At 47.3% G+C, this 21,149-nt stretch overlaps 1 protein-coding gene across 2 annotated transcripts in view; it reads right to left on the minus strand.

Moving 5' to 3' along the window:
* PRKCB (protein kinase C beta) overlaps window positions 1-21,149 on the minus strand; it is a 388,402-nt gene that overhangs the window by 214,696 nt on the left and 152,557 nt on the right. For both annotated transcript variants that reach the window (XM_021086460.1, XM_021086459.1), the window contains exon 3: window positions 8,910-8,992. In XM_021086460.1, coding sequence (XP_020942119.1) covers window positions 8,910-8,992 — 83 coding nt within the window. The remainder of the gene's footprint in view (window positions 1-8,909; window positions 8,993-21,149) is intronic.

Here is a 21,149-nt window from a genome sequence, read left to right on the forward strand (position 1 = left end):
AAAAAAAAAAAAAAAAAAAGAATCACATGTTACCATATTACCATCATTTCGATTAGACTTCTCCCCACCCAACCAGTCCATGGGAGGTGTCTCTGTGTTTCCATTTGATGACAAGCAAGACGGATGCACACTCTGTCAAAAAATAAGGCTGGACTAGAGTTCCCATCATGGCTCAGTGGTTAATGAATCTGACTCGCATCCACGAGGACACAGGTTCAAGCCCTGGCCTCACTCAGTGGGTTAAGGATCTGGCGTTGCCGTGAGCTGTGGTGTAGGCTGCAGACTCGGCTCAGATCCTGCATTGCTATGGCTGTGGCGTAGGCTGGTGGCTAAAGCTCTGATTAGACCCCTAGCCTGAGAACCTCCAAATGCCGCAGGTACGGCCATAAAAAGAAAAAATAATAATAATAATGCTGGGCTTTTGAAACTCACACTCTAAGACTTGTTACCAGTGGGGGTAACAACATTAATTAGCACCTCCTCTGTGCCAGGCATAGCAAGACACACCAAACAAGGATTCACTCATTCATTCCTCACCTGAAGCCTTTAAGGCAGGTGCTATTTTATCCTCTTCTGTAGAAGAGGAAACTGAGGCAGCGAGGTTAGGTAACCAGCCCAAGATTACTAGTTAGTGGCAAACCTGGAACTCAAACCACCCCCCCATTCTGGTTTCAGAACCACTCTACAATCGAACCATCTGTTGCTTTCCTAACTTGACAACCCAGCAGAATTAACCGAGGGGCCTCCAAAGACAGATCACCAGACCCTTGTCTGCATCTCTGTGTCTATTTTGGCAGGCTACCCAAATAATCCTTCAGCAGGCAACCTCTCTGATTTCTGCAAAGGAGCACTGAGAAATCGCAGTGGGTCTTTTTTGGTTTTTGTTTGTCTTTTTGCCATTTCTTGGGCCACTCCCTCGGCATACGGAGGTTCCCAGGCTAGGGATCTAATTGGAACTGTAGCCGCCGGCCTACATCACAGCCACAGCCACGCAGGATCCGAGTTGTATCTGCAACCTACACCACAGCTCACAGCAATGCCGTCATCCACTGAGGGAGGCCAGACATGAAACCCACATCCTCATGGATACTAGTCAGATTCGCTCCCACTGCACCACCATGGCAAGTCCCACAATACCTGCTTAAATGATTAGTGACAGCCTAGACTTTGAGCTACACAGGCCAACCCTCGTGTGTGGGCCAGCCCCCTTATAAGGCATGCTTCTGCCACGTGGAACACATACCCTGGCTACGGAGTACTTTCGTTGTGAACGTAGAAGTTACGGACGGCCGTGTTAAGGAATAAGAATAGTCCTTTCAGATTTAGACAGTTAATAGGTAAATGAGGGGGACTGAGAGCGAGTGAGAGAGAGAGAGACAGAGACAGAGACAGAGAGAAAGAGAAGAGAGAGAGAGAGACAGAAAGAGAGAGAGAGAAAGAAATCTGATCCCTGGGAGTTCCTGTCATGGCTCAGCAGTTAGCGAACCCAACTAGCATCCATGAGGACACGGGTTCGATCCCTGGCTCTGTGGGTGAAGGATCCGGCGTTGCCATGAGCCAGAGGCAAAGGAACCCCAACAAACACAGTCCCTGGAAGTCGGCCTCTCAGTGGAGACACTGTTAGGGGACCACAGGCTGAAACCGCCCAGCATGATACAGCTGCTTCAACGAGTTGTCTCCCAACAAGAGGCTCTGATAAGGATCAGGGTGCTGCCCTGAGATTAAGGGAGAGAATTTGGGAGGGGCCCGTATGAGGGAGGATGACCAACTTCCTGACTGGATCCATCTGCTACGCCACACGTGCCACCAAGAAGGACCCTGGGCCCAGACCAAGTGCAGGCCAAGCAAGACGACTTGGCCAGAGACAACCCCAAAACGAACCCCATTTCCAGAAAACCTGAGGCCGCACAGGGCAGAGCCATTCTCCTGGGTTCCCCTGCCCTGCTGCTCTCCGCCTGGGCGCCCCTTCCCAATAAACCCCCTTGCTTGGTCGGCACGTGTGTCTCCTCGGACGATTCATTTCCCAGTCTCAGGCCCTGGAAGAGGTTCCCCCTTCCTGCAACAAAAGTGGAATGGATCTGGGAGGGCAAAGGAGACCGCTGGCACTGCAGGTGAGGGGCAGTGGGGCAGACTGCAAAATGGCCATAAATGCCCCCCATGCCTCCCTCCCACCCCCGCCCCACTGCCCCCTTCCCTGTCCCCCCCCCCCCCCCCGGTCCTGTATGCATCTCTGCAATGAGACTTTGCAGCCCCTCCCATCCAGAGATGAAGTCTAGTTTTCCTACCCTTGAATTTGGTCTCGGCCAAAACCACTGTGATAGAAGCAAAAGCTTGAAAACCACCTGTGCTTTGGGGATTTCCCTCTCTTGCTATGCTTGAAACCCTGAGACCAGCATGTGGATAAGCCTGATCTTGCCTCATGGATGAAAGCAGACCACGTGGAAGAGGAAGGAAGCGCCCCAGCCAACAGGCTGCCAAGTGTCCGTCGTGTTTCACAAGGCTCTCCCAGGTCACCCCGCACTAGTCAAGTCACTAGCTGACCCAACACATGACACAGTGGGGATCAGCTGCACAGACCTAGATCAGAAGAATGACCCCAGCAGTCCACAGAATCATGAGAAACAATAAAGTGCTGATTTGTTTCAAGCCACTACATTTGGGGGAGTGTTTGTTACACAGCAAAGCTAACTGATACAGCTGAGGACGAGAAAGCATCTTGCAAGCACTGGAGCCTCAGTTCCAGGGTCTGAAGCCCTGGTCCCTGAAGCTCTTCCTTCTCATTGGCCTTCCCATTGAGCCAATCTCTTTTCCTACTGCTACTCTGAGTTGGATTTATCTTGTTTTCAATGTTTAAAAACGGGAAGGGTTGCTTTTTATCTGTAATCTGACACCATCTAAAATGAGCACATGAGGCATCAAAGGACCTACAAGGATATATTATAAACATGGGGATATAGCCAATATTTTATAATAACTATAAATGGAGTATAACCTTTAAAATTATGAATCACTATATGATACACCTGTCACTTATATAACCTGGCGCATCAACTATACCTCAAGTAAAAAAGCAAAGCACATCAAAGAAAAAAGAAACCTAAAGATATGTGAAGACAACTGGCTCCTCATTATGAAAATCAAAACAAAATAAAAGAAAATCAACAGAAATCTTCATGCTTCTAAAGTTTAAAATAAATTACCCACGAAGTCTATTTTTCGGAGCTTGGGGAGCAGAAATGTTCCTTAGACAATGTTCTCCCTTCTCTCTTGATAGTCGCCTGTTCTGGTTTTCAATTTCTTCTTCAGACAAAATTGCTAATGTAGAATTTCCTAGAAAACCATCCATTCCAAGCAGATTTTCAAATCCATTAGCATTTATATCCATATTCGTTTTAATATATAAATATAGCAATCTTTCACAATTTCCTTTTGTTTCCCTTTTATCAAATTTCGATGCTTAACACATGATGGAGCGTGTTTAAGATGTTTCTTCACAAAGGAAGACTTTGATTGAGAAACACAGAAGGATTCACTCAACCTGAGTGCCCATGTCTTTCAATGACCCGATTTAGTAAAAGAATCAGAAGGACACAGGTCATAACAAGGGGTCAGCACCTTTGAATGATAAGAATGATATGAATGAGAAGAAGTGATTTCTAAAACCAAAAAAATGCTGAAGAAATTATCTTTAGACAAACCAACTCAGGCGTCCTTTTGTACTTTCGTGCTGCCTGGCACAGAGCCTCTGCTCAATAAAGTTAGCGATAATTATTATTATCTATGATTCCTTGGCAGGGTCAGAGTGTAACCTGCATCCCTTCCTGCGTAAGAAAGACTCCTTCAGGGATGAATAATAATTTAGAAACCATTTACCGAGAGCCTTCTTTGTACCAGACACTATTCTGGAAGTAGTTCAAGCACTCTTTGATTGAATCCTCACCCCCAAACTATGATTTATGTCTTATTTTCCCCCATTTTAAAGCTATCAACGAAAGGTCACAGGACTGAAATTCTTTCCCCAAGATCAATGGAGCCATAAATGTCTGCACTGGAATCTGACACCAAGGTTTCCTGGCTCCAAAGTCTAGGTCCTTTTCTCAGCATCGCACTACAGAATTTGAGGTTTTATGGAAAGTGATGGAAATGGAGCCAGTCATTACCTCCTGAGGGCTTGGCCTGGGGGGAGGAAGGGAGAGAATTAGCATTACATCCATGATTAGGTGAAGCAATGGAAGCGCCTGCACCAAGGGCTCCTGATGTGACAGGCTCTGTATTTAGACTTTCATGCGATGGCTCTTTCATCCATCTGCGGCTAATCCTTCCATGGCTGTCATAGTTAACTCAATTTCACTTTAAGGATTTTTTAAAAAATTATTCCGACAAACCTACGTGGTTGGTACTAACATCTCAGCTTACGGATAAGGAAACAGAGCCACAGAGAAGGGAAATGACACACTCACGGTCACCCCATGAGTAAGTGGTGGAGCCAGAACCTGAACTCAGGTATGACTGACCTCTGAGTCCACACTCTTAACCACCTGTCTCTGAGCATGAGCCATAGCTTGGCCAGCTTCCCGGTGGTAGCTGGAGGGGCTACATCAGCCAGGGCAGAGAGGAGACGAGATGGGCTCTCCTAACAGGGCTGTCCATGACTCTGTGGACCACACTGAGACCTGCAGGTCTTTTACGAGGTCCAGGGTGATGGCCTCCAGAGGGTCTGCTCCACAGCGCCCCCTACAGGATCTGCCGTGGCTTAACCAGAGATTCCTCCCTCCCAAACAGGCAAGTCTTATGCTTGACCATCTGAATTTGGCCTTGGCCATGAGACTACTTGGCCCAGTGGGACATTATCAAACATGAGGCACAGACTGAAAGAGCATTAATGCCTTGAGACGTGCTCTCTTGCTCTTCGTGGAACCCTGAAACCACCACGTGAACAAGCCAGAGCTAGCCAGCTGGAGGATGAGAGGCCAGGTGGAAGGAAACCAAGGCACCCAGGCCAACAAGCCGCTTACTGCCTGTCCTGTGAATGGGGCCACCCCAGATCTCCTAGCAACTAGATATCCACAGACACAGATAAGAACCCTACTTTTCATACCCAGGGCAGGCACCTCACTTGACTCATCCTAGCTCTGGCCCTCAGAGATCTTTTGTGTTCTGAGATCTCTTGGGACACTGGGCAGGTGGTCAGTATTATTAAGTGCTGAGTAACTATAACGTCCATATGAAATGCTCTGGGCAGTACCAGAGACTTGATCTCCTGTGAGGTCCAAGAACAACAGGATGGAAGGTTTCCCACCAGATGAAACCAAGAACCAGCAGGAGGCCTCTAGCTGCCCAGAAGTAACATCCAGGAACTCTTCTGGGTTTTGGGTTTTTTTTTATCTTTTTGCCATTTCTTGGGCGGCTCCTGCAGCATATGGAGGTTCCCAGGCTAGGGGACGAATCAGAGCTGTAGCCACCGGCCTACACCAGAGCCACAGCAACTCGGGATCTGAGCCGCGTCTGCAACCTACACCACAGCTCACGGCAACGCCGCATCCTCCATCCACTGAGCAAGGCCAGGACCAAACCCACAACCTCATGTCTTCTGGGGTTTTTGTTTGTTGGTTTGTTTTGCTTTTTAGGGCCGCACCTGAGGCATATGGAAGTTCCCTGCTAGGGGTCAAATGGGAGCTGTGGCTGCTGGCCACCCAGAGCCACAGCACCGTGGGATCTGAGTCACATCTGCAACCTACACCCCAGCTCGTGGAAACACTGGCTCTTTAACCCACTGAGCAAGACGAGGGATCAAACCTGCATCATCATGGATACTAGTGGGGCTCATTATTGCTGAGCCACAACGGGAACTTCCCTCTGCTGTGTTTGGAGGTCCCCCTATGATGGGTTCCCATATGTATTGTCTATTCTTATTGGCATTGAATGGATGGGTCCGTAGCTGGGTTCCCTGGGACAGAATCTGATTCATAAAATTCCTTCAAGTAGCCTAATACGCCATGATGGAGATATAGAAGGATGCCAACCACACAAAGATCTTCTACTATCCAGACTCTTCCCTGACTCAGACTGGATGTGGACTGGCAGAGGGTAGACAAAACCTAGCACATTCCTATTTCAGGGCTGCAAACTGTGCTTTCCTCTCCATGACCCTGTTGCATACCAGCCCCTCCAAGGTCACACAGGAGGAGGGCACCCCTCTGTACCTGCCAGGAGCCTCAGGGAGCCTGGCCAGGTTGGTGAGCAGGTGTGACCAGATCTTTAATCATGCCTCCAACCATGGAAAGAGAAAGGTCAATGAATGGAATCAAACCTCTTCTGGAGTCTGGACCCATTCATCATCCTTGGTGCCAACTAGCTTTCTTGGAACCGTGTCCAGAGAGAGAATCATTTCAGGTAGGCTGCCAGGTCTGATGCATGCGGGCGGCAGGGAGTCCAGCCTGCTCTCCCCACGGCCAAGGCGATGAATGGCTGCACTGGTCCATTCACACAGAGCGGGGTGCCTACCACGTATGGCGCCTACACTTAAGGATTGCCAGGTGGCAGGCAGGAGACCTCTTCATTCTTCAGACGTACTGTCCTGGCTGTCTGCCCAGCATACATTATCATCTTCACATAAACAGCCCTTGCCGGGTACCAGACACGGTCCTATGTGTACACACTGGATACTCGCAGCAAGGTGATAAGGTAAAGCACTATTATTTTCTTCATTTCCAACTAAGGAATCTAAAGCATGGAGGGATTTCAGTACTTTGCCCAAGGTCACACATAGGTGAGCCTAGGAGGGCTGGCTCCATCCACAGCCTAAGATTCGAACCAGCACACATTACTGCTTCTCTAGATTTCCTCTGAGGGATCCCCTCTCCCCCCAGCTCTCAAGTCATGGGGTGGGCACACGGGCCCTTCTCACTAGCAGAAAGCACCATGGCCAGGCCTGCCAATCCGCATCAGCACCCTCCTGGTTATATGTGACCAGGGTAGCACTTGTTCCTGGAATGGTAGCACTGATACGACATATGACAAAAGGTCCCGCCAGCCATTGTGCTCCCCTGGGAGAAAAACCTTCTTGAAGCAGAAACTACGACAGACGGAAGGGTGAGCCCAGAACTGGAGAAAGAGTCCCAAGGACTTGGTTTTAACACCTTGATTCACTGTATCTGAAGCCAGCCTTACCCTTAGGTTTTTCAGTTTCGGGGACCATATTCCCCTTGTCACATAAAACCATTTGAGCTGAGTTTCTATCTTAAGCAACCTTAAAAGGCAGCGAATATAAAGAGAGATGGGCAACCCATTCTCTGGGCTGGTCTCTGAGTACCAGGCCTCAGGCCACGTGAACATTCAGAGCTGCACAACGGAGGCAGGCTGTCCCCCTAAGCCTCCCTGCCTGCGTTCCTAGGTATGAGAGATGGAATGGCACTAACAGGGCCAGGAAGTGGGATCTGAGAGAACATGAAGAATGATCCCATCTTGTTAAGGATCCAGTGTTGCCGTGAGCTGTGGTGTAGATCGCAGACGAGGCTCGGATCTCACATTGCTGTGGCTGTGGTGTAGGCCAGCAGCTGCAGCTCTGATACCAACCCTAGCCTGGGAAATTCCATATATTGCAGGTGAGGCCCTAAAAAGACCCCAAAAAAGAGCACTAGGGGCGATAGCTGCACAGAAGGTACGCTGACGCTGTTCTTAACTGGGCAGTGGAAGAGTGTGCCTGGTGGGAAGGTCCATCCAGGACAGTTTCAGCCACATGGAAAAGAATACCCCATAGCATGAGACTTTACCAGTAAGAAGAGCGTCTTATCTCACACGTGCAGTCTCAGCATAAGAGAACTCGGCAATGGCTCACCAGCTCACCCATGTCACCCATGACCCAGATCCCTTTCATGCTTCTCTGCCATGCTCAGGATGTCACTGCTGTCTCTCTCATTGACCCAAAAGGGCTGCCACACCTCCGTGCATTACATCCTACCGCAAAAATGTCCAAAGAACAAAGAAAGGAATGTCTTCTCTTATCAGAAGGGAAAGTCTTTTCTAGAAGCCCTGCCCTGACATCCCCACAGACCCCAATGAGCAGAGCTGGATCATAAGCTGGCTCACTAGCTACAAGGGGGCGGGGCCAGAAAAGCAAGCATCAGACATTTCAGCTTTTAGCATGACAGCTCGCCTCTGCCAAAAAGAAGAGGCTGAGAGCTAGGAATGGCTATTGGGTAAGCAATCAACATGGTACCCCAAGCTTCAGGTAAACTTGTACCAGGACTTTCACCATAATTTTCTCGCACTCACCCTGTCATTCCCTCCATATTTTCCTGGAGTCCGTTTCTTCTTTGTTTCCCCTAAACCCCTTCCCTTAGGTAGGAAATTTCACATCCCCACCCTAAATGCAAAACCACAACCAGCTACATGTTTCTAATCCATCTTAAAATAAATTTGTAATGATGGAAACAAAAAAAATCATTCGCCCGTTTTACCCAGAAGCACCCCTTGTCCCACCAGCCATAATCACACGCTGGGAAGCACCATAGCAGCATAAGCGCCCTTCCTCCTAATTCTTGCGCCCTAGTAGCAAGAATTCCCCCACCAAAGAGCTATACAAGACCTTGAAAGGTACTGTCCTAACTACCTCTTTACAGGAGTCCTAAGCATTTAGCATCCTCCCACTCGATCATGCCTCAATTATAAAGATGGAGACATTTTGCAAAATCATAGCAGGGGAACTACGGTTGGTATTTTAAAATAACACACCCCTCGCAAATGTTTTATTTTGTCTTTTTCCATTAAAATGAAATCATCGCAGAGGCCGTAGGGACCACGACATCCTGACTTTTCTGTCTCAGCATACACATAGTTCCCCAAACCAAAGGATGCCTTGACCATGGACCGGTGCCCACGACCCGAGGTGACCAGTGCCCATTACTTACATCAGAGGCTGGGCCCTTGTCAGCGCCTGGGCAGGAGAAGGTGACAAATTCATGGCACCGCTTGTGCACAACAAAACAGCAGACTGCAAAAGAGAAAAGCGGGGTAGGAGAGAAGGGAGAAGGCAGATGGAGAGAAGGAAGGGAGGGGAAGAGAGGAAGAAATCATTAAACCTGGACTTCATGACAAGTGAAGGCTTTATACCAAAATAAGCAATGCCTTCAGCTTTTACACTTTGTCCTTTATTGGGTCAGACTCTTGGGCACACCAATGTTGCACCCTGCAAACTGCTAAGCTTCTAAGGTTACAGAGTTCACAAGATCGGGTCTGCTCAAACTTACAGCCCCCCAAAGATTGCTTAAGTTGTGTGATCTTCCACTGGTTTGGGAATAGAATGCTGTTTCTTTTAGGGGTTGAATCGGAGCTGCAGCTGCCAGCCGACACCACAGCCACGGCAATGCTGGATCCTTAACTCCCTGAGCGAGGCCAGGAATTGAACCCACATCTTCATGGACCCTAGTCGGGTTTGTTAACGAAGGGAAATCCCAGAATGTTGCTTCTCCGATCGGGGACCATAGGAAGGAGTTGGCTTGTATTTAGGTCCATAAGGCTTGGTGTTCCTGATGTGGCTTGGGAGAAATAAACCAACTAGTATCCATGAGGATGCAGGTTCAATCCCTGGCCTCGTTCAGTGGGTTAATGATACGGCATTGCCACAAGCTTCTGTGTAGGTCTCAGATGTGGCTCGGATCTCGTGTTGCTGTGGCTGTGGTGTCGGTCAGCAGCTGTAGCTCCAACTGGACCCCTAGCCTGGGAACATCCATATGCCATAGGTATAGCCCTAAAAATTAAAAAAATAAAATAAAAATAAATTTAAAATAAAGCCTACACTGTTTCTACTCTACTAAAACAGTATTTTTTTAAGCGCCTCCCATATACCCCAATTTCCAATAAATATTAGATTTCTTTAAACCTTTATATGGCATCATCTGCACTTTAAATGCATTGATCCATCTATAATTTCTTGATATCCGAAATGACCGGGAACCCTAATTTGCCATTTTTTTCCAAATCAATTGTGCCAGCATCTTTTATTGAATAATTCATCCTCTCTCCATTGATTTTGAATGCCAACTTTATTATAGGCTAAATAATTATATACACTGGGGTCTGTCTTTGAGCCTTCTGTTCTGTTCCACTGCTCCGTCTTATAATAAAGCAATATGGGATTTAATTATAGTAGCTTTAGAATACGTTATATCTTGGCAGGGCAAGCCCTCCCTCTTCATCCTTCGTTTCAACATTTTCTTGGCAATCAGCACACATTCCAGCTGAACTTTATAGAGTCAGTTTATGGGGCTTTTAAAAATACCAAGGGCAATTTTTATTGGAATTGTATTTCGTCAATTCCAGCTCTGGGGTGTGGCGGCGGGGGTGGTGATGGGGGATGTATCGGGACTGCAACCAAAATTGTCTTAAAGATAGAAATTAAGTTCACGATAATGGACATTTTTATAACAAAAATCTCTCTCTCAGGAATAGGGTGTCCACCTGTTCCAATCGTAGTTTACGTCTCCCCATAAAGCCTTTAATTTTCGCCTGAGTTCTACATATTTCTCATTTAGTATTTAATATCTGAGAGATCTTTTTTCTAGGCTCCTGTGATTGCTGACATCGTTTCCACTTCCTTTTCCAAGCAGTCATCATTTACAGAGAGGAAAGCACTAAGCGTTCAGTGTGTTTATTTTGTAAGCACTTTAATTTTTCCATTATAGCTGATTTACACTGTTCTGTCAATTTCTGCTGTACAGCAAAGTGACCCAGCTACACACCCATATATATATATTCTTTTTCTCACCTTCTCCTCCATCATGTTCCATCACAAATGACTGGATATAGTTCCCCGTGCTATACAGCAGGATCTCATGGCTTATCCACTCCTAAGGCAATCATTGGCATATTTTGTAAGCATTTTTAAAACTTGGGACTAGTTTGGGTGGGTTTTCCGTTGCTTCCTTTTGAGTTTTCCAGGGAGAGAATCATATTCTCCCCAATAAGAGCAACTTTCCTTTCTCCTGCCTGATAAATATGCCTCTTTGTCCCCCTTATGCGTCCACGTCTAGAATTTCCAGAACCACGGAAAGGTCCTGGTCCTGTTTGGAGCTTTCACTGGCTTCACATCTCCCTCAACACTCTCTTCCTTGACTTTGTTATTCATCTTTTCCTTCCCACATTCTCCCACCATGGACAAGGGCAGTATACATCGGCCAAGGCCAAGGTCTCTTTCGCCGGCTTCCAATTAGCCACAAAAATAAACAACCCATCCCTCGCAACAAGGGATTTGGTGCTATTCCAGCATACCCTACAGAGAAGCTCGAAACCGACCAGAAAGCTCAGGAGTTTCTGGTGCAGGTAATTCCTTTACACAATGTGTTTCTGAAAAGTTCTTCCAATCAAAGTTCTCATTAATGAAAAACACTTCAAAGAAAAGTAGTAGGGCCGGCTATTTAAAGAAACAAACGAAATGCTTTTGTGATACAAAATAAACACCCCCTCGTTTCTGTTTGGCAAATTCAGGGTAAAACCAGCTTTTCTGAAATAAGAACCAACATTGACTGAGCTGCGGAAACACACACCAGATCCTACTTTCAAACAGGTACCTGGTAAGAGCCAAGAATTCCTAGATGCTTCATGGTTTAGTCAATAATTCGTTGCTCTGCAGAGGTTAAAAGCCTGCCCCTACAGCCCTCTGAACCCAACCTGTAGCCTTGCTGTATTAGGACTACGTAATGGGGTCTCAAATGCAAATGCCTAAGGGCCAGGTAAGCAATGAAAATGTCTGAGGGTCAGCTGGGTACAGCATGTGGAGCTTCCCAGGCTAGGGGTCGAATCGGAGCTCCAGCTGCCAGCCTACGTCACAGCCACAGAAACGCCAGATCCGAGCGGCATCTGCGACCTACACCACAGCTCACGGCAACGCCGGATCCTTAACCCACTGAGCGAAGCCCGGGATCGAACCTGCAACCTCATGATTCCTAGTTGGATTTGTTTCCGCTGCACCATGACAGGAACTCCAAGATACCAAATCTTCTTAATCCATTCCTCTGTCGAGGGGCATGTAGGTTGTTTCAATGCCTCAGCTGTTGTGAATAGTGCTGCAGTGAACACAGCGGTGCCTGTATCGTCTTGAACGAAAGTTTTGCCTGGATGTATGCCCAGGAGTGGGATTGCTGGATCATACGGTAGTGAGCAAACTATTACCTTTAGAATGGATAAGCAGTGAGACCCTACTGTACAGCACAAGCAACTATAACCAATCTCTTGGGAAAGAACAAGATGGAAGATAATGAGAAAGAGAACGTCTATATATGTATGCTTGGGTCACTTTGCTACAGCAGGAACTGGCACAACACTGTAAATCAACTATACTTTAACTAAGAAATAAACTGAAAAGGAGTTCCCACTGTGGCACAGCAGAAACAATCCGACTAGTATCCATGAGGATGCAGGTTCAATCCTTGGCCTCGCTCAGTGGGTTAAGGATCCAGCATTGCCCTGAGCTGTGGTGTAGGTCGAAGATGAGGCTCGGATCCCGCACTGCTGTGGCTGTGGTGTTGGCCGGCAGCTGCAGCTCCAATTGGACGCCTAGCCTGGGAACCTCCATATGCCTTGGGTGCAGCCCTAAAAAGCAAAGATATAAATAAATAAACAAACAAATAAATAAATAAAGGTTTTAAAAGGAAAGGAAACTGCTACTTGACTCCAGCAAGGAATGAGTTTAAGGTGTCAAGCTCCACCCGCCTCCAACCCCGCCCTTGTTACATGTAAAATCATGAAGGTCTCAGGCCAGCTTTGTAGGTAGAATAATGTCTTCCCCCAACCTCACCAAAGGTGTTCAGGTCCTCATTCCTGGAACTTGTGCATATGTTACTTCACAGGGCAAAATGGACCCTGCAGATATTATTAAATGAAGGATCTTGAGAGTGGGGATTATACCAGATTTTCCTGGTGGGCCCAATGTAATTACAAGGGTCCTTATTAGAGGGAGGCAGAAGAGTCAGAGGGGCAGGTGTGACTACAAAAGCAGAGGCTGAGTAGTTATGTTGTGAGCCACACAGACAGGCAACTCATGGACTTGGAGAACAGACTTGGGGTTGCCAAGGGGAGAGGGAGAGGGAGTGTGATGGACGGGGAGTCTGGGGTTAATAGATGCAAACTATTGCATTTGCAGTGGAAAAGCAATGAAGTCCTGCTGTGCAGCACGGGGAACTATATCAAGTCACTCGTGATGGAACACGACAGAGGATAGATGGGGGGAGAAAAAGAATGCATGTATGTGTTTGACTGGGGCCTTTGCTGTACAGTCAAAAATGACAGAACACTGTAAACCAACTGTAATGAAAAAATAAATAAAAATCATTGAAATCAATCAATCAATCAATCAATCAAAGCAGAGGCGGGAGGGATGCCACTGCAGAAAAAGAACAGAAGCCAGGGAGTATGGATGGCCTCTAGAAGCTGGAAAAGGCAAGAAACGAATCGTCCCCTGGAGCCTGCAGAAGGAATGAAGCCTGCTGCCATCTTGATTTTAGCCTCATAACACACATTTTCAGGCTTCTGACCTCCAGTACTACCAGGTGATAAATCTATGTCACTTTGAGCCATTAAGTTTGATTACACCAGCGAGAGGAAACAGATATACCAGCCAAGGATCAAAAGGCCTGGCTGGTCCCAGAAGCAGGAGAGTATACCCAAAAGCCCAGGAGACCCCTCTCCTAGAATACCTGCCGCCAGAAAGCAATGGGACCTCAACTCTGCCTCACCTGGCACCCACCCCCAAATGCCCAACTCTAACTAACCACTGTAAGTTATTTGTTGCATCCAAAGGGGACTAGATCACGTCATTCAATTTTTTTTTTTTTTTTTTTTTGTCTTTTTGCTATTTCTTTGGGCCACTCCCGCGGCATATGGAGGTTCCAGGTCGAATCGGAGCTGTAGCCACCAGCCTATACCAGAGCCACAGCCACACGGGATCCGAGCTGTGTCTGCAACCTACACCACAGCTCGCGGCAACGCCGGATCGTCAACCCACTGAGCAAGGGCAGGGACCGAACCCGCAACCCCATGGTTCCTAGTTGGATTAATTAACCACTGCGCCACGACGGGAACTCCACGTCATTCAATTTTTATTTTCTCTCTCTGGAGTTGATCCACCTCTTGTATTCTATCCTCCCTAGGGTGTCACATGGAAAACTGACATCTTTGGGAAGTAATCTTTGTCCCCGAATCCATTACAACCAAAGAGAGACATTGCAGCACTAGTGGCAGATGCCTGTGATGGGGGAAAAAAAAGAAGAGGCCTCAGCACTTTCCTCAGCTCTTATTTCTCTCAGGAGGCCCCCCAACAGCCATTTCTCAAGAGAGACTTCCATCATCTGCCAGTCCTCTGGATCAGGTGGCCTCCATCTGAACCCTCATGTTAGGACCTATAAACCAAGGGACATGAGCCCAATCACTATACCTCTCTGAGCCTCTGTCTCCTTCTCAAAATGGGAATGATAGTAGGACCTGCTCTTAGGCTGTGGTGAAGCTCAACTGAGATAACGCATGCAAAGTGCTTAGTAGAAACAGGCATCGAGTGGGAGCCACCAGCATGCAAATTTTGCTCTGCAATAGCTGGGGAGGGTCCCTCTTCCCTCCCAGGTCAAAGATGACTCACAGGCATGAAATTCTGCCTGGTGTCCAAGACAAGGTGGGCCTCCCACAAATGCCTTCCAGAACCATCTTGATGATCAAGGGTAGAAAGGCTGGGTTACCATTTCTGCCCAACACCTGGCCCCCGTGGCCTTTGGAAGTCGGACTCACATGGCCATGGACATGAGTTTGCAAAGGGCTCTCACTGCCATGGTTTCACCTGAGCTGCATCACAGCCCTGTGAGGAAGGTGTTTTGATCCCAGTGATGACAGGGATGCTAAGATTACATATATACAATGGAATACTACTAAGCTCTAAAAAAGGACAAAATCATGCCATTTGCAGCAACACGGATACAACTAGAGATTCTCATACTCAATGACGTCAGAATGAGAAAGACAAATACCATAGGATATTATTTATATGTAGAATCTAGAATATGGCACAAATGATCCTATCTACAAAAGAGAAATAGATCAGAGACATGAAGAGCAGGCTCGTGGTTGCCAGAGGGGAGGGGGAGAGGAAGTGGGATGGATGGGGAGTTGGGGGTTGGTAGATGCAAAATATTACATTTGGGGTGGATAAAACTATGGGGTCCTCCTGGACAGCACAGGGAACTATGTCCAGTCTCTTGGGGTAGAACATGATGGGAAATGGTACGAGAAAAAGAAAGTTTACATATGTACGACTGGGTCGCAGAAAGCAGAAATTGATACAACACTGTAAATCAACTATACCAAAAAAAAAAAAACAAAAAACAAAACAAAAAAACCAGGGCAGGGATGCTGACCTTCAGAGAGAAATAACTTGCCCAAGGGCATCCAGCTGGTCAGTGGCAGTGTTTGAACCCAGGTCTGACTTTCCCTAGAGCCCACTGGTGTGGCTATCATTTGTGTTTGTCATTTGTCTCACTGTTCTGGAGGAAATCCTCCCCCCTTCCCTTACCCCAGCCATCCAGTCAGTTGCTAAATCCTACTGACTCTTTTTTTGCAGCCTCTCTTCCATTATATCCTCCTGCATTCTCCCCACCGGCTCTACCCTAACTGCCCTCAGTAACTCAGAGGTGGACTTTTGCAATGAAGCCTTCATGGGGCTCTGCTGATGAGCCCGCCTTGATATCTTTATGAGTCAAAGTTTCCACAACCACAGAGGAGATAAGACCACCAATGTTTCATGATTGCTATCAGGTCTAAACAAGACGTCATGTACAGACACACAGCATCAGGGCACAAAGTAAACTCTCGATAAAGGTTTATTTCTTTCTTTCCAGGTGGGAGAGGTTTACAGTCCAAGCTCTGCAGCCAAGCTGCACCAGACACCACTACTGAATAGCTTCGTAACCTTGAATAAGCCCATTGACCTTGCTGTGTCTTGGTTTCCTAGTTTATAAGACAGAAATAATAACAGTGCTATTTTCACTGAGTTGTTACGAGGATTAAATGAGTTCGCACAGTGTGTGGATATAGGAAGAGCCTAACATATACTAAATACTGTCAATATTATTCCTACCTACTTCCCTCTACCCCATGCAGCCTACACACCCTTGGAAAATGCATGCTCTGAAAATTCAGCTTGGTATTATTTCCCTGCTCCAACACATTCTCTGGCTGACTCTGTTTAACGTGGCACTGTCCAATATGGTAGCCACTGGTGACATGGCACTATGCCAATTTAAATTCATTAAATAAGATGGAAAATTCAGTTCCTCATTCGCACTCATCACATTTCGAGTGCTTAATAGTCACATGCGGCTAGAAGCTCCCATATTGGACACTCATCTTCGAAAATATTATTGAACAGCTCTGGCCTAAAGAATAAAGTTCAAATACCATAGGTAGCCCGGCGTCTACCCACCATATAACCATCACCTCATTTTCCTCTTATCTCCTCCCCTTCCACTGCCGCACACTCCTGCCAGGCTGGATGACTGGCCCCTTCCATACTGTATTTTACTAATTATCCACTGTGCAAATCTGTTCCACAAACGTATCACTGCCAAGAGCCTATCACAGGATGTACACAAGGAAATTGGAGGCAGAGAGCTTAGTTCTCCAACCAGCAGCCTGAAGGTCAGATTGGAGTTAGAAATGATCATTCAGCTCAGACGCCCCATGGGACAGACCATGGTTGACTCATTCCACCTACTTTATTGCAGGTTATAAACTCAGATGCCTACAACAGCCAGGCCTTCGGACTGAGTGAAGCCAGCCCGGTGTCATACAGCAGGGAAGGTGGCTGGGCTGAACCTGAGAGCACATGCCCATCCCAGGACACTCAGGTCCATCCAACAGTGGCCCTGGGATCACAAGTCCAGCGTTGTCAGATAGGATTTTTTTTTATTTTAATTTTAATTTTTTTTAATTTTTATTTTTTGTCTTCTTAGGGCCGCACCCAAGGCATATAGAAGTTCCCAGGCTAGGGGTCACATCAGAGCTGTCAGCCTACACCGCAGTCACAGCAACACAGGATCCGAGCCGCATCTGTGACCTACACTGCAGCTCATGGCAACACCTGATCGTTAGTTAACCCACTGAGCAGGACCAAGGTTCGAACCCACATCCTCTTGGATAGTAGTCAGGTTCATTGCCTCTGAGCCCCAGTGGGAACTCCCAGGATTTTTTTTTTTTAAAGCTCTGTGCAAACCATCCAAAGACATCTGAGTCCCACGAGCTCACAAGCTGTTTTAGCCTGTCATCCTGACTCAAACACTTCCACCTTGACCACATGGTATCTCTGAGCTAAAATATCCTCAACCACAGAGTGAGGATGAGACAACTTACTTCATGAGCTATGAGGATGAGGCCAGATTCACATGTCTGGTGTGTGCCAGCCCCATATCTAATCCTCCATAAAACAATGAATGAATGTATTAACAATGAATGAATGAATGCTTGACTGGGCTCTTGGGTCACCCCCTCACTCAGAAATCATTCACCAAGGCTGAGTCAGGAGGAAGGCAGCTGTGGCCAAGGCAGCGGGCGGTACTGGTGCCTCTGTGGGCGGCTGGCCCCAGGCAGTCAAGCTGCGTGGGCTCAGAGAGTCACACACAGCCTTGCCTGGACAGCCTTGGGTGTGCAGTGCGGAGTTCTTTTTAAACCTGTATGCCATGCTTATGACTTAAAGCGTGGACACTGCAGATAAGCTGCAGTTGAGAATCACTGCTCTGTGCCGTTATCAGAGGCCACTGCTCTACCAATTTCTTATCTCTCCTTCTAGAGATCCTCTCTGCATGTGTGTGAGCACACGTGAGTCTCTACCTATATACGAAATATAATTCTCTATCTATGGAGTTCCCATTGTGGCACAGCAGAAACGAATCCGACTAGTATCCATGAGGATGCGGGTTCGATCCCTGGCCTCTCTCGGTGGGTTAAGGATCCAGCGTTGTCATGAGCTGTGGTGTAGGTCACTAGACACAGCTCAGATCTGGTGTTGTTGTGGCTGTGGTGTAGGCTGGCAGGTACAGCTCCCATTCAACCCTGAGTCTGGGACCCTCCATATGCCAAGGATGCAGCCCTTTAAAAACAAAACAAAACAAAAACAGCAAAAATAATAATAAATCTCTGTCTTTTTTTTTTTTTTAACTCTGTCCGTTTTGTTTCACCCAAATGATACCATTCCATGCCCCTGGCTCTTAGCCCTGGCTGCACAATGACTCACCTGGAATCTTCAAAACAAATCAGGGCTCAAGTCCCACCTCCAGAGATTTTGATGAACGGAGGGGAGAGAAGGGAGACTGGAAACAGGGGACTCAAATGTGAAAGGGCGTTGCTGATCTGCACCTGCCACCCGGGCTTCCTCCCAAACTCACACAGCTGGAGGCCACTCATCTCAACGCCTAGAGAATGACCCCATTCTGCTTCCAAAACCGCATCATATTCCATCCCCTGGGGCCACTGTTTACTACCCTGTCTTAAAGGGAATTCACCAAATTCTGATGAGAATGACTTCCTCCTGTAAGAGAGGAGGAAGCAAGAGCCAACGGCATCAGCTGAGCAGCAGCCCAGCACTAAGGAGGGAACTTGAAAGCAATAGCCTTGGAGTTCCCGTCATGGCTCAGGGGTTAACGAATCCAACTAGGAACAATGAGGTTGCAGGTTCGATCCCTGGCCTCACTCAGTGGGTTAAGGATCCGGTGTTGCTGAGAGCTGTGGTGTAGGTCGCAGATGTGGCTCGGATCCCAAGTTGCTGTGGCTCTGGCATAGGCTGGTGGCTACAGCTCTGATTTGACCCCTAGCCTGGGAACCTCCATATGCCATGGGTGCAGCCCTAGAAAAGACAAAAAAAAAAAAAAAAAAAAAAAAAAAAAAAAAAAAAAAAGCAATAGTTTTGCAGGAGTCAGCCACTACCGGAAAGGAATGTTTTCGTTCATAACGTTACCAAATTTATTTAACTAAGCCAGATAAAGCACTGAAGCCAACAAGAGGTAAAGGACACAGCTCAGAAGGAAACAAACCCATGAAAAGAAAGGCGCCCCCCGCTACCACCTCCTGCGACGCCAACCCTGGTGAGAAGGTCCCTGGGCAGGATGGCTGCTGGGTATATCCTGTTTGTTTGGATAACACATGGAGACTGTTCTTGACCCTTTGGCCTCCCCCTTTTGATCAGGCTCTGAAAGTAGGGGCCGCAGGACCAAATGCCATGGCCTAAGAGGAAACATCAACATCCCTTCATTCACCAGCCACATCCCGCCCTAGAGCTCTGGCACCAGGAAAAGACCTGGTCCTGAAACCAGCACCCATCCTCTCTGCTTCTACTTGGGGCGTCCGACCCCCAGTTCCCGTGAGCTCGCTAAGGATGCCCTCACCCCCTGACTCCCAGGATGGACAGAGGATACGGGCCACAGGGATGGGCATGTGACTAAGTCACCCAGGGAGAATCAGCTTCAGGACTCTTGCTGGAATTAGAAGGAAAGAGGGGAGTTCCCGTCGTGGCGCAGTGGTTAACGAATCCAACTAGGAACCATGAGGTTGCAGGTCCGATCCCTGGCCTTGCTCAGTGGGTTAAGGATCCGGCGTTGCCATGAGCTGTTGTGTAGGTTGCAGATGTGGCTCAGATCCCGTGTTGCTGTGGCTCTGGCATAGGACGGTGGCTACAGCTCTGATTTGACCCCTAGCCTGGGAATTTTCATATGCTACGGCAGCGGCCCTAGAAATGGCAAAAAGACCACCAACAAAAAAAAAAGAGGATTTATTTTCCAGCAGTCCTGCTAAGCTGGAGGGGAATGGGTCTGCCTCTGCCATCCCTATAATCATAAAAGAAAAGCTTTTCTGAGAATGAAGCCATCAAAGAGAAAAGGTAGAGCCAAGAGCTGATAACCACATAGAAGCACCTGGATCCAACCAAGCCTGAAGGGAGAACCCCTCGACTTTTCTATATCAGTCAACAAATCCCTCCTGGTCTAAACCAACATGAACTGGGTTTTTATTTCTTGAAACCAAAGGACTTATGACTAATAAACCAAAGGTGAGAAGTTGAAAGATGGGCAGTGAAGGCCCCTCTTTTCTCCCGTGTTTCATGTGTGCCTATAAATATATCTCTTTTCTTTTTTTATTTCGGGGCATGATACTAAGAACATTCAATGTGATGAGTCAATGTTGGTGAATTGAAGCAAGCTGGGACACAGTGTTTCACCCTCCCCTTATTCCTCTAAACAGTGCAAGGCAGCTCTTCCGAGGAGTTTGTCACAAAAGTGTAACTGGTGAACTCTGGAAGGCTGTAATATCTGCAAATAAAATTGGCACCATGTGCCTTCTGTATATATGACATGTTACATTTATTTCCTTTTAATAAAGGCGGTAGTATTTTTACTTCTTAAAAAAAAAAAAAGAGGGGAGTTCCCATTGTGGCTCAGCGGAAACAAATCTGACTAGTACCCATAAGGACGAAGGTTCGATACCCGGTCTCGATCAGTGGGTTAAAGATCCGGCATTGCCGTGAGCTGTGGTAGAGGTCACAGAGCAGCTCAGATCTGGCGTTGCTGTGGCTGAGGCATAGGCCAGCAACTCTGATATGACCTTAGTTGGGAACCTCCCTATGCCGCAGGTGTGGCCCTAAAAAGACCAAAAAAAAAAAAAAAAAAGAGGTCAGAGACAGTGGCAGAAGGCAGAAGATTTGACAGGATGCCTTCATCCACAGGCACCTGTTACGTGGACTTCTTTTCAGTAAGTGCCTGTTAGGATGGGCACATCCAGCTGGCTGATGCAACAGAGATGGACACCATCTGTCTACTACCAGATCCTATCCATGCTCAAGTAGGCAGGGCCACATAGCCTCAAGGCCACGTGTTTTCTCAACTGTCAAGTCAAGAAATGGCATGAGTCATATCTACCAAATTGTGGCTCCAGAACTAGTGGCTTAAAGCCCAGAGATAAATTCAGGTCAATCCAAGTGCCCTAACTTATTCTAAAAAGCAAACAGAGAAAGCTTAATCCTCCGGCAGGCAAAACACGAGCAATAGCTCTGCAAGAAGGGATGGCCTGTGATGTGAACATTGCAAAAACCACCCCATCAAAGGCAGGGCCATGGAGATTACAGTGGGCAC

This window comes from Sus scrofa, chromosome 3 (genome assembly GCF_000003025.6).
Source record: "Sus scrofa isolate TJ Tabasco breed Duroc chromosome 3, Sscrofa11.1, whole genome shotgun sequence".
In the NCBI taxonomy this organism is placed as follows: domain Eukaryota; kingdom Metazoa; phylum Chordata; class Mammalia; order Artiodactyla; family Suidae; genus Sus; species Sus scrofa.